General features: G+C 57.1%; 1 protein-coding gene and 1 pseudogene across 1 annotated transcript; one reads left to right on the forward strand and one right to left on the reverse strand.

Moving 5' to 3' along the window:
* Positions 1–6,166: 6,166 nt before the first annotated feature.
* LOC133627463 (E3 ubiquitin-protein ligase TRIM39-like) lies at positions 6,167–9,084 on the forward strand (the record flags this gene model as incomplete). Its single annotated transcript, XM_062013116.1, has 4 exons — positions 6,167–6,262; positions 6,472–6,494; positions 6,801–6,913; positions 8,455–9,084. Coding segments are annotated over 4 exons (759 nt in total), but the record flags the coding sequence as incomplete, so codon positions are not given.
* A 710-nt stretch (positions 9,085–9,794) lies between these two features.
* LOC133627462 (E3 ubiquitin-protein ligase TRIM7-like) lies at positions 9,795–12,724 on the reverse strand (annotated as a pseudogene).
* Between the last annotated feature and the right edge of the window lie 680 nt (positions 12,725–13,404).

Here is a 13,404-nt window from a genome sequence, read left to right on the forward strand (position 1 = left end):
AAAAGGCAGCGAAAAGGTGCCAAAGCGTAGGCGGGGCGTCGTGCGATCGAGGCCTTGTGCGGCCGGCAGAGGGCAGCCGAGCGCCTCCCGGCTAGCGCAGCCGGCAGAGCACCCGACTCAAACGCTCGAGGTCAAGGGTTCGAAACCACCTCGGGCACCTCTCGCTTTTGCCGCCGCTGCCCTCGCCTCGCCCTGCGTTTCTCTCTTGCCTGCACCAGCCCTTTCTGCACCCGTTCCTTCCCTTGCCCGCACATTTCGTGCCTTCTGCTCCTTGCCCTTCGCTGACACTTCATTCATTCCTTTGCCCATCCCTTTCCTTTCCTCGGGGCTTGCTTGCACTGATTCCTTTCAGTCATCCATCATTTTGACATTGACTTGATGGCACCGACTTGGGGACGTTTTTGCTCTTTCTCCCACTTCAGCTCCTTCTCCATCATCATTTCCCTGACAGCTTGGAGGATCCTGCTCCTTGGATCCACATCCAGACCCAAGAGACCGTCAGAGCGGGAGAAAACCTGAATGAGTCGGGGGCAAAACTCTGCAGCTGCTCTGCAAACACCCATCTGGGGGTGGCTGGAGGTCCCTGGACCCCCACAGACCCCGCAACGTTCCCCTCAGAGCCGGGATCCCACATCCCAGCCCAGCCCTGAGCTCAGGAGCCACAATCCCCACGTCCTTCCCCCATCACTCACCCTCCGCTGCTCTCTCCCACCTCTCTCTGCAAACACATCTCCCCACCCCAGCTGCTTTCTCCATCTCTTGCAGATGCTTTTCAGGGGCAGCTCCAGCCCAAGCTAAGGCACTGGCACCTCGTCTGGAGATGAAAGCAGCTTGTGCCTGAGCTGCTGAGCCCAGTGAGTCCCCAGGGGACTGCCAGCCCCCTCCCCTCAGGCCACACGTCCCTGGGAAAGACATTTCTTGTCTCCTAGGAACCACAACAAGGTCAAAAAAGAACAAAAAGGTGCCCTGAGGGTCTTTTACAGACCCCTCAAGAGCTTCTCACCCACGTTCGGGTGTCCTGCATCCCATTCCAAGCTGATGGCTTGTGCCTAAAAAGGGGGGAAATAAAGGACAAAAAGCAGCAAATTCAGAGCTCCCAAAGAAGGGGAAAAGTCAGGAGCTGAAGGGAGAAACGTGATGCTGCTCCAGGCAAAGCTGCCACCACCTCCCCCTGCCCAGGAGACACCTCCTAGGCTCAGCTCTGTCCCTGGCTGGGGAGGAACAGGAAGGGAAGGTTTTGGCCCCATCAAAGGGATAAAACAACAGGTTCTGTTGGTTCTCTGAGGGAGGAACCAGGGTGGATATCTGAGAGGGAGAAAGAGAGAGAGGGAGAGAAGGTCTGTGAGGGAAGGACCAGCCCTGGGGTGCAGAAAACTGGAGGATCTGGTAGGTGCTGACCTCTCTGACCTCTCCCATCCCTGGGCACTGGCTTTTGGGTCATTTAGATCCCTTTTCAGTTGCTTTGTGCTGCTCCAGAGCTGGTGAGTGCAGCAATATCACTCCTTTCTGCCCCCAAACCACATCCACGTGGCCTCTGGAGCTTTTCTCAGCCTCTTTCCAGCCAAACCCCTGGTGCTTTCTGCCACTGAGTTGGGTTTGTTGATGTTCTTTCCCGCCCAGGCTCAGGTTTCTCTGTGAACATGAGGAAAACCGTCAGGGATTGGGGTTGGTGGGTGATCTCCTGGGGGAGATGTTCCTCGTGGTGTTGCCCATCTCGCTGCTCCTTCCTTGGCACCTCAGGACAGAAGCAGCTGAGCCCTGGGAGCTGGGGCTGAGGGTCTGGGGGCAGCAGGCAGCTCTCCCAGCAGGACCTGAGCCTCCCTCCCTCTCTCCTTTCTGCAGCTGGAAGACCTGAGAAATGAGATTGAGAAGAGACAGAGCAAAAATGGCACCAAGCTCCTGGAGACCTCGACAGAGGGGCAAGAGGAGAAGAGCCAGCAGCTGGTGTGTGGATTCATCCCAGTCACTGCCTTTGGAGGGCAAATTGGAGGACGAAAAAGGGAGTAAACAGCCCAAAACTGAGCTTAGAGGGAGCAGCTGGGCTGGGGTCTCAGGAGGGGGATGGGTCAGGGGGTGTTTGTGGGTCCTGGGGGATGATGGTTTGAGGACTGAAGCTCCTGATGAGCCTCTTTTTCCCCTTTCCTTCCCTCAGGATGTGAGGAGCACGGTCAGCAGGTATGTGGCCTCTGCAGGGAAAAGGGGGGGAAGGGAAAAGAGGGAAAGGGAAAGGGAAAAGGGGAAAGGGGGAAGGAAAAGGGGGAAAGGTAAAGGGGGGAAGGAAAAGGGGGGAGGGGAAAGGGGGAGAAATAAAAATCAGTTGTTTTGGAGCTGTTTTGAGGCTTTTTAGGGTTGTTTTGGGGTTATTTTGGGGCTGGTTTTCCCTCCCCCAGGTGTGAGAAAGTGAGTTTGCAGCTGCCTGGGGCTGCAGCTGAGGCAGAAGAGCGAGTGGGTCCCAGCTCCTGGCGCAGCAGCATCCTGAAGGACACGCTGAGGAGGCTCCGAGGTAGCCGGGGAGGGGCTGGAGGGGGGGTGGGAAACCCAAAGTGACCTCGTTTGGGGGAGAAAAAACATCAACTGACCTTGCTCTGGGGAGAAAAGCCCCAAACTGACCTCGTTTGGGGGAGAAAAAGAACAGACTGGCTTCATTTTGGGGAGAAAAGCCCCAAAGCAACATCCTTTTGGGGAGAAAAATCCCGATAGAGCTGATTTAGGGGAGAAAACAATCCCCAAACCAACCTCATTTTGGGGAAGAGCATCCAGATTGACCTCATTTTGGGGAGAAAACCCCCTAAACTGGCTTCTTTTTGGGGAGAAAACCTCCAAACCGACCTCATTTTGGGGAGAAAAATCCCAATTGACCTGATTTTGGGGGAGAAAAAAACTCTAAGTGACCTAATTTTGGGGAGAAACCCCCCTAAATTGGCTTTTTTGGGGAGAAAAAAACCCAAAGTGACTCGTCAGCTCTGCTCCCTGCCAGGGACACTGGCTGCCAGGGCCCATCTCCAGCAGAGAACCAACGGCTTAGGCTGGAAAAGGCCTTGAAGCTGCTGCAGTCCCAGCCCTGCCCTCAGCCTGCCAAGCCCAGCAGCAGCTTGAGGGGCTTTTGGCGCCAGCCCAAAGGGTTGTGTGAGTCCATGCTGGGTGATTCCACGACTGCCCAGGCCCCGCCGGCTCCGGGTCCCTGCGGCTGGTGGGGGGAGGGAGCCGGTGCGCCGGGCGAGTGGAGCTCTTCCATCAGGAGCCGTGGGGCAGAGTCCTGTCTGAGCAGTGGGCCGTGGCGGAGGCCCGTGTGGCGTGTCGGCAGCTGCGGTGCAGAGAGGCAGAGACGGCCTCCAACCCGCCCACGGCCGAGCGAGGGCCGGGCCCCGTGGGGCTGCGAGGGGTGCGGTGCCAGGGGCACGAGGCCCAGCTGAGCCTCTGCAGCGCCTCCCCGGCTGAGGCCGCGCCGAGGCATGGCCGAGGCCGTGGGGGTGGTTTGCCAGGGTAAAAGGGGCCGAAGCCGCTCTCTGGGACCGCCCGGCCGGGCCCTGGGGGCGGCACGACTGCGGGCACAAAGAGGACGCCGGAGCCATCTGCTCGGGTCTGTGACGGGAGCCCAGGGCCCGGGACACAGACTGTTCCTGGCTGCCTCTGAGCTCCCGCCCCAGCCCAGCCCAGGGACGGCCACGCAGGGTCCCCTCCGTGCCCCGGGCTCCCTGTGCTGCTCCGCCATGGCCCAGGGCAGGGCCGTGTGTCCATCACAGACGTGTCTGTGCCCGTGGCTGCAAAAGGGCACTTTGCCAAAAAGGGCTGAAAAGGAACCAAAAAGCTGCAAAAACGAACCAAAAAGCGGTGAAAAGGAGCCAAAAAGGGGCGAAAAGGAACCAAAATGTGCAAAAACGAACCAAAAAGCATTAAAAAAAACCCAAAAAGGGGTGAAAAGGAACCAAAAAGGTGCAAAAATGAACCAAAAATGGGTAAAAAGGAGCCAAAAAGGGGTGCAAAAAGGAACCAAAAAGCAGTAAAAAGGAACCAAAAAGGGGTGAAAAGGAGCCAAAAAAGTGCAAACACGAACCAGAAAGGGGTAAAAAGGAACCAAAAAGGGGTGAAAAGAAACCAAAAAGGTGCAAAAACGAACCAAAAAGGGGTGAAAAAGAACAAAAATAGTGCAGAAATGAACGAAAAATGGGTAAAAAGGAGCCAAAAAGGTGCAGAAATGAAGCAAAAAGGGGTGAAAAGGAGCCAAAAAAGTGCAAAAACGAACCAGAAAGTAGTAAAAAGGAAGCAAAAAGGGGTGAAAAGGCAGCAAAAAGGTGCCAAAACGAAGCAAAAAGGGGTGAAAAGGCAGCGAAAAGGTGCCAAAGCGTAGGCGGGGCGTCGTGCGATCGAGGCCTTGTGCGGCCGGCAGAGGGCAGCCGAGCGCCTCCCGGCTAGCGCAGCCGGCAGAGCACCCGACTCAAACGCTCGAGGTCAAGGGTTCGAAACCACCTCGGGCACCTCTCGCTTTTGCCGCCGCTGCCCTCGCCTCGCCCTGCGTTTCTCTCTTGCCTGCACCAGCCCTTTCTGCACCCGTTCCTTCCCTTGCCCGCACATTTCGTGCCTTCTGCTCCTTGCCCTTCGCTGACACTTCATTCATTCCTTTGCCCATCCCTTTCCTTTCCTCGGGGCTTGCTTGCACTGATTCCTTTCAGTCATCCATCATTTTGACATTGACTTGATGGCACCGACTTGGGGACGTTTTTGCTCTTTCTCCCACTTCAGCTCCTTCTCCATCATCATTTCCCTGACAGCTTGGAGGATCCTGCTCCTTGGATCCACATCCAGACCCAAGAGACCGTCAGAGCGGGAGAAAACCTGAATGAGTCGGGGGCAAAACTCTGCAGCTGCTCTGCAAACACCCATCTGGGGGTGGCTGGAGGTCCCTGGACCCCCACAGACCCCGCAACGTTCCCCTCAGAGCCGGGATCCCACATCCCAGCCCAGCCCTGAGCTCAGGAGCCACAATCCCCACGTCCTTCCCCCATCACTCACCCTCCGCTGCTCTCTCCCACCTCTCTCTGCAAACACATCTCCCCACCCCAGCTGCTTTCTCCATCTCTTGCAGATGCTTTTCAGGGGCAGCTCCAGCCCAAGCTAAGGCACTGGCACCTCGTCTGGAGATGAAAGCAGCTTGTGCCTGAGCTGCTGAGCCCAGTGAGTCCCCAGGGGACTGCCAGCCCCCTCCCCTCAGGCCACACGTCCCTGGGAAAGACATTTCTTGTCTCCTAGGAACCACAACAAGGTCAAAAAAGAACAAAAAGGTGCCCTGAGGGTCTTTTACAGACCCCTCAAGAGCTTCTCACCCACGTTCGGGTGTCCTGCATCCCATTCCAAGCTGATGGCTTGTGCCTAAAAAGGGGGGAAATAAAGGACAAAAAGCAGCAAATTCAGAGCTCCCAAAGAAGGGGAAAAGTCAGGAGCTGAAGGGAGAAACGTGATGCTGCTCCAGGCAAAGCTGCCACCACCTCCCCCTGCCCAGGAGACACCTCCTAGGCTCAGCTCTGTCCCTGGCTGGGGAGGAACAGGAAGGGAAGGTTTTGGCCCCATCAAAGGGATAAAACAACAGGTTCTGTTGGTTCTCTGAGGGAGGAACCAGGGTGGATATCTGAGAGGGAGAAAGAGAGAGAGGGAGAGAAGGTCTGTGAGGGAAGGACCAGCCCTGGGGTGCAGAAAACTGGAGGATCTGGTAGGTGCTGACCTCTCTGACCTCTCCCATCCCTGGGCACTGGCTTTTGGGTCATTTAGATCCCTTTTCAGTTGCTTTGTGCTGCTCCAGAGCTGGTGAGTGCAGCAATATCACTCCTTTCTGCCCCCAAACCACATCCACGTGGCCTCTGGAGCTTTTCTCAGCCTCTTTCCAGCCAAACCCCTGGTGCTTTCTGCCACTGAGTTGGGTTTGTTGATGTTCTTTCCCACCCAGGCTCAGGTTTCTCTGTGAACATGAGGAAAACCGTCAGGGATTGGGGTTGGTGGGTGATCTCCTGGGGGAGATGTTCCTCGTGGTGTTGCCCGTCTCGCTGCTCCTTCCTTGGCACCTCAGGACAGAAGCAGCTGAGCCCTGGGAGCTGGGGCTGAGGGTCTGGGGGCAGCAGGCAGCTCTCCCAGAAGGACCTGAGCCTCCCTCCCTCTCTCCTTTCTGCAGCTGGAAGACCTGAGAAATGAGATTGAGAAGAGACAGAGCAAAAATGGCACCAAGCTCCTGGAGACCTCGACAGAGGGGCAAGAGGAGAAGAGCCAGCAGCTGGTGTGTGGATTCATCCCAGTCACTGCCTTTGGAGGGCAAATTGGAGGACAAAAAAGGGAGTAAACAGCCCAAAACTGAGCTTAGAGGGAGCAGCTGGGCTGGGGTCTCAGGAGGGGGATGGGTCAGGGGGTGTTTGTGGGTCGTGGGGGGATGATGGTTTGAGGACTGAAGCTCCTGATGAGCCTCTTTCTCCCCTTTCCTTCCCTCAGGATGTGAGGAGCACGGTCAGCAGGTATGTGGCCTCTGCAGGGAAAAGGGGGGGAAGGGAAAAGAGGGAAAGGAAAAGGGGGAAAGGGAAAGGGGGAAAGGGAAAGGGGGAAAGGGGGAAGGAAAAGGGGGAAAGGGAAACGGGGCAAGGAAAAGGGGGGAAGGAAAAGGGGGAAAGGGAAAGGGGGGAAGGAAAAGGGGGAAAGGGAAAGGGGGAAAGAAAAGGGGGGAGGGGAAAGGGGGAGAAATAAAAATCAGTTGTTTTGGAGCTGTTTTGCGGCGGTTTAGGGTTGTTTTGGGGTTATTTTGGGGCTGGTTTTCCCTCCCCCAGGTGTGAGAAAGTGAGTTTGCAGCTGCCTGGGGCTGCAACTGAGGCAGAAGAGCGAGTGGGTCCCAGCTCCTGGCGCAGCAGCATCCTGAAGGACACGCTGAGGAGGCTCCGAGGTAGCCGGGGAGGGGCTGGACGGGGGGTGGGAAACCCAAAGTGACCTCATTTGGGGGAGAAAAAACATCAACTGACCTTGCTCTGGGGAGAAAAGCCCCAAACTGACCTCGTTTGGGGGAGAAAAAGAACAGACTGGCTTCATTTTGGGGAGAAAAGCCCCAAAGCAACATCCTTTTGGGGAGAAAAATCCCGATAGAGCTGATTTGGGGGAGAAAACAATCCCCAAACCAACCTCATTTTGGGGAAGATCATCCAGATTGACCTCATTTTGGGGAGAAAAACCCCTAAACTGGCTTCTTTTTGGGGAGAAAACCTCCAAACCAACCTCATTTTGGGGAGAAAAATCCCAATTGACCTGATTTTGGGGGAGAAAAAAACTCTAAGTGACCTAATTTTGGGGAGAAACCCCCCTAAATTGGCTTTTTTGGGGAGAAAAAAACCCAAACTGACTTCTTTTTGGGAAGAAAAACCACAAATCAACCTCATTTTGGAGAGAAAAAGTCAAACTGACCTTGTTTGGGGAGGAAAAACCCCCAACTGACCTCATTTTGGGGAGAAAAACATCCCTTGATGGATTCTGTGGGGTTTGCCCCAAGCCCCTGCAGGAGCCTGAGGGCTGAAGGACGTGCTCAGCTCCTCCTCACCTGAGGACACCAGAGCAGCCTCACCAGCCCACCCAAAACACCTCCCGAACCCCAGGGAAACAGGCGAATCTGGGTGACCCGATGGGTTTTTCTCAGCCCTGGAGCTGCAGGAACCTCCCCCAGGGCTGAGCCTCAGCCTCCAGACTCCTTTGCACCACACAAAGATGCAAAAGCCTTAATTCATTGGCTCATCTCCAGCCTCCAGCTGCTTTCCTTCCACACCCCCCCCCGTGCCTGGTCCGACCAGATTTGCTGCTTTACACCCCAATTTCTCTTCTCTTCAGCAATTTTCACCCCCCTTTCAGTGTTTATTTTGGCTTCAAATGCACGGAGCTTTCTGCAGCAGCTCCTGGCACCTGCTCTGGGGGTTTTGGGGGCAATTTGGGGCATTTTGGGGAGGTTTAAAAGCAGATCCCTCTGCTTTATCTGCAGAGCTTCCTGCAGGAGCCCCTGACCCCCATTCTGTGCCTTTTTGGGGCAATTTTGGAGTGTTTTGGGGAGGGTTCAAAGCAGGTTTATGCTGCCTCATCTGCAGAGGTTCCTACATGGCTCGTGGCCCCTATTTTGGGGCATTTTGGGGTGGGTTAAAAGGAAATTCTCCTGCTTTATCTGCAGAGGATCCTACATGAGCTCGTGGCCCCTATTTTGGGGCAATTTGGGGCATTTTGGGGAGGGTTAAAAGCAGATTCTCCTGCTTTATCTGCAGAGCTTCCTGCAGGAGCCCCTGACCCCCATCCTGTGCCTTTTTTGGGGCAATTTAGGGAGGCTTAAGAACATTTTCTCATCTCATCCCCAGCACCTTTCCCCTCCAGTACCTTTTGGTAGCCAAACCTGCCCCCCACCAGCCCCCCCCTTGACCCCCTTTTTCCCCCTCTCTGTGTCCCTCCCACCCCCAGCCATCGTGACCCTGGACCCCGACACCGCTCACCCCGAGCTCATCCTGTCTGAGGACCGTAAGAGCGTGAGGAGAGGAGGGGGCTTGAGCCCCCAGGAGCTCCCTGACTTGCCCCAGCGCTTCGAGTACTGGCCCTTCGTGCTGGGCTGGCCGGGCTTCGCGGGGGGGAGGCACTGCTGGGACGTGGAGGTGGGTGAGGGAGGGGATTGGGCAGTGGGGGTGGCTCGAGAGTCAGTCCCAAGGAAAGGGAGGCTCAGCCTCTCCCCTCAAGGTGGGATTTGGGGGATGGAGAAGTGGGGGGGACAGATCCGAGCCCTGACCCCCCGTAAGGTGACGCTGGTGCCCCTGAGGTGGGTTCCACGCAGGGTCAGTGTCCACCTGGACTATGCTGGGGGGTCTGTGGCCTTTTTTGATGCAGAGGAGGGGGGGCTCATGTTCCTCTTCTCACGTGCTGCCTTCACTGGGGAGAGGGTCCGGCCCTGGCTCTGGGTGGTGGGGGCCAAATCCCACCTCAGGCTCAGACCCTGACCAAAAGTACCCAAAGCAGCGTTTCCCACCCCATTTTCATACACTTTCAAACCCCCTCTCAGTCCCCTCCACGTCCTCCCTTGCGCTTTTGTGTCTCTCACCTCCCCCTTTCCCCACCAGAACCCATCACTCCCCACGACTTTACCGCCTTTCCCCTTCCCTGTGGGTGCAGTTGCCCAAAAGCAGGCGGTTTCACCTCAAAACAAGGCAGCTCTGGCACAGACAGAGCTCCTGAAGGCTTTGGATGTTCATCCTGAGGCTGGATGATGGGAAGTCCACCTGTGGCAAAGCTGCCAAGACCCTTTTCCTCACTCCTCCTCCTCCCACTGCCAGCCTTGCAGCCCCTTCCCTCTCCATCATTAACAATAAAACCTGTTATTTTCTCCCATTTCTCCTCATTTTCTTCCAGGGAGGTCCCTGGGGCTCGTGGGACCTTTCTGGGTGCAACCTCAGGCTTTGTGCCACCACAAAACCCTGTTTCCCCCTCCCTCCAAACAACCCCTCCCTGCCCCATCAAAGAACCAGGCAGAGAACGACACTGTGGCACGTGGAAACCTCTTTTACTTCATCTAAACACCACCAAGGCAGGAGGAAGAGGAGGAGGAGGAGGTGGGTTGGGGCAGATGTGGCTTCATTTCCCAGCCGCTGCTGCCTCCCCAGATTTGATGTCAGACCCTTTGGGCTTCTGAGGGTGGGGAAAAGAGAAGCCAGAAGGGCCAGTGAGGAATCGAGGAGGGCAGCAAGTCCTCTGAAGTGCTGGGATGGGGGATGGGAGGAGGATGAAGCTCCTGCTGGGGTAAGGAAGGAGAAGGTTCAGGGGCACAAGGTGATCTGGGACCCCTCACCCCAGACCAGGAACCAGGGATGGAGAGTTTCCCCTTTGAAGGAAGCTGCTGGGAAAGTGAAGATCAAAATCCTCTCATCAGCATCAAAAAAAGCCACCTGACCCTTGTCATAGTCCAGGGAGACACGAACCCTGCTGGGCACCCGGGTCTGGGGCAGGGGGACACGCTCCAGGGAGGTGAGAGCCCAAAACTGACCCTCACAGAGCCCCATGGACCAAAGCTCCATCTCAGGGCTGGTGGTGGCCTCTTCCCCCCTCCTCAGGGACTCCTTGGCCACCCCCAGAGCCCAGGAGCCTTTGGGGGTCACCTCCACATCCCAGCAGCATCTCCCTGAGGTGATTCCTTCATGGGCCAGGACACGGGGGTCGACCTCAAACCACTCAGGTGGGTCCTGCTCAGCTTCTTCCCACCTCACGCTGCTCCCATCTGCTGACACCACGAGCTGAGGGTGGGATGTGGTGGGATCCAACGTCACCTTCACTGGAAAAGGGGGAGGAGAAGAGTGAAAGAGGGAAACCAACCCCCTTCCCCAGGGCTCTGCCTGCTGCAGCATCCTCAGCCCCATCACCAGGCTGAGGGGGAGGGACTGGCCAGGTCCTGGGGGGGGTCATTCGGGGCTCCCCAGCTCCAGAGAGACACGGGAGATGTGGAGGCTCCTTCTCTGGAGGTTCCCAAACCCTCCTGGACACGTTCCTGTGCCCCCCCGCCCCCCCAGATCAAGAGGAACCTGCTTTGGCATCTTCCCCAGGTGACCCTCCAACTCATGGCCCATCACCAGAGTGGGCTGAGCCTTCCCTCAGCCCTTCCCATGCACCCAGCCCTCAGGAGGTGAGGATTTACTCACCCTTCTCAGGCAGCTGGAACATCAGGGTGTCTGAAATGGGGGGAGGAGACACAGACTCACATCAGCACGGGCAAGTGGGTTCTGCCCCGCTGAAACCACACCTATAACCCCCAAACCCCCACCAATTTACCCTCCAAGTGACTCAAAACCAGCCCCTTCCCCACCCTGGTACCTCGGAAGCTCCTCAGGGTTCCCTCCAGAGCATCGTTTTTCTCCCTGAAGTGACTGATTTTCTCCTCCAGCTCTGGAAGAGGCGACTGAGGCTGCTGGAAACGTTCCTCCTCCAGCCTGGGGAAGGACAGAAGGAGGCAAAGATTCATCTTGGTGGAGAGAAACACACCAGGAGACCTTCTGTGCCCACCTTGCCCTGAGGAAGCCCAAATGTTTGGCTTCTGGGTGAGGTTCTGTGAAGGTTCTGCTGAGGAACATGAGGGTCCAACCTCCTTCCCCCCATCCTGGAGAAGCTGAGGGAGCCTTGTACCTGCTCAAGGCGCCTCTGATGTCCTGGGAAGGAGAGAGAAAACTCAGTAAATGGGTCTTGGCAGCCATAAAAAAGCCTCAGCAGTGCGTGGAGAGGAGCCCAAGGGTGGGTTTGGTTGTGGCAAGGGACAACACCCAGGGCCAGGAGATGCTCTGGCCCCAGGAAGGGATGTCCTGGGCCATCAGGAGATGTTCTGGCCCAAGGAGCAGATGTCCTGGGCCATCAGGAGATGCTCTGGCCCCAGGAGGGGATGCTCTGGCCCCAGGAGAGGATGTCCTGGGCCATCAGGAGATGTTCTGGCCCCAGGAGGGGATGTCCTGGGCCATCAGGAGATGCTCTGGCCCCAGGAGGGGATGTCCTGGGCCATCAGGAGATGCTCTGGCCCCAGGAGGGGATGTCCCAGGCTGTTCCTTCCTCCTTCACCTGCAGGAACTCTCCCTCTAGCTGCTGCAGCTTCTCCTCTGCCTCCTGCATCAGCGTCTCCAGGTGGGAGATCTCCTGGGTCAGCCAGGTGACCTTCTCCTCCTGGGTTTTCTCCACCTCCTTCTCCAGGTGCCCCAGATGGACCATCAGGAGATGGACAAAATCCTCCAGGAACAGACGGAGCCCTTTGAGGGAGGAGAAAACCCGTCACTGCTCGGCTGCAGTCTGCTCCTGCCAGGAGGGGACACGGGGAGGAGGATGAGGAGGATGAAGCAGAGCCCCACACCCAGAAATAAACATTCCCCATCCTTTTAATCACTTGTTTTGGTATCAATTTCATCACCTGGGTGGTGACACCAACCCCCCACCCCCCGTGAAGCTAAAACCCATTTACCAAATACTCCCAACTTCTCCTCATCTCCACCTCCCGGAGCCCCAGGAGCTGCTCTCGAGTCTCCTTTAGGGTCTGCAGCTGAGTTTGGATTTGTCCCTGAAAGGGAGACAAATAAAGATCCCCCTAGGGTGGGGAGGAGTTTGGGGGGGGGGGACAGGGCAGAGAAGAGGGGGAAAAGGGGGAAAAAAAGGGGCAGAGAGAGGGGAGGGAGCAGGGCAGAGGCTGCCAGGGGATTATCAAACCCTGATTGGGGGTTGGGTCTGTCTCCTGCCGCACGTTTAGGGGTTGACAACGACCCCCAAAGCCCCCCGAAGCCCCCGTTTCTACCCTGTGCTCCTGGAGCGCATCCCGCGCCGGCAGCACCGTGTGAGCGCGGTGCGACCGCGACTCGCGGCACATGGCGCAGATCGCGGCTCCCTCGTCCCTGCAGAAGAACTTGAGAGGCTCCCGGTGCTTCTGGCATCTTCCTCCTCCTCTTTCCTCCTCTCCCTCTTCTTCCTCCGCTTTTAAACTCAGCCTCCGGGCTACTCGCAGCACCCGCTCCAGCTCCCGGCTCGGCCGCAGGTTTCTCTCCGGCGCCGTCTCACGACACGTCGGGCAGGAGAAGCTGCTCGTGGGCCATTCCCAGCAGCGGCTGATGCAGCCCCGGCAGAAATTGTGGCCGCAGCGGATGGAAACCGGCTCCCGGAAATATTCCAGGCAGATGGGACACGAAGCTTCGCGGGGCAGCTCCGGGACGGGGCTCGGCGAGGCCATGGGGATGGGACCCCCCCACCTCAGAGCTCTGGAACCTCCTCGGACGCTTTCGCTTGGCACCCGGAGAAGGGAAAGGGGAGGGAGGAGGAAGGAAAGAACCTGAGGGGAGGAGAGGTGATGATTAAATCCCCCTTGGTTCCATGCCCTTTGAGGGGGGCTTTGCTTCCAGAGCTGAGCACAGAGGGGAAGGAGAGGGGGCGATGGTTAAACCCCCCCAGGTTGCAGCCCCCGGGGGTGGTTTTTGCTCCTAGAGTTGAGCCTGGAGGGGAAAGGAGAGTTTGGAACGTCGTCAGCATCCGAAATGATTCTCCGACCACCCCCAAACCTCCCTCAGGCTGAAAACAAATAATTCCACCCCAAAACGGAGCTGGTTTTCAGCTCCATCCCCCTCAACACCTGAAAAAATCAAACCCAAACCCATCCCTTGGTCTGGGATTTAACCCCGAAACTGAGGAAAAACGGGTAAAACAAGAGAAAACTGAAGGGGGGGGAAATGGGACCCCCTGAACCCCACGTTTATACCTCGAAAGAATTGAGCACAGTCCCCCGAAAACCCTCTGAGGAGCAGCTTCTCCTCCTCGAGAAGCTCTGTCCAGGGCCAGCGAAACCTCAGCTCCCTCTTGAGACCTTTGGTCAGCCAATTAAGGCTCAAATAAAGCGACTTTTAACCCGTTCCGGGC

Source organism: Colius striatus, chromosome 21, assembly GCF_028858725.1.
Source record: "Colius striatus isolate bColStr4 chromosome 21, bColStr4.1.hap1, whole genome shotgun sequence".
Lineage (NCBI taxonomy): Eukaryota > Metazoa > Chordata > Aves > Coliiformes > Coliidae > Colius > Colius striatus.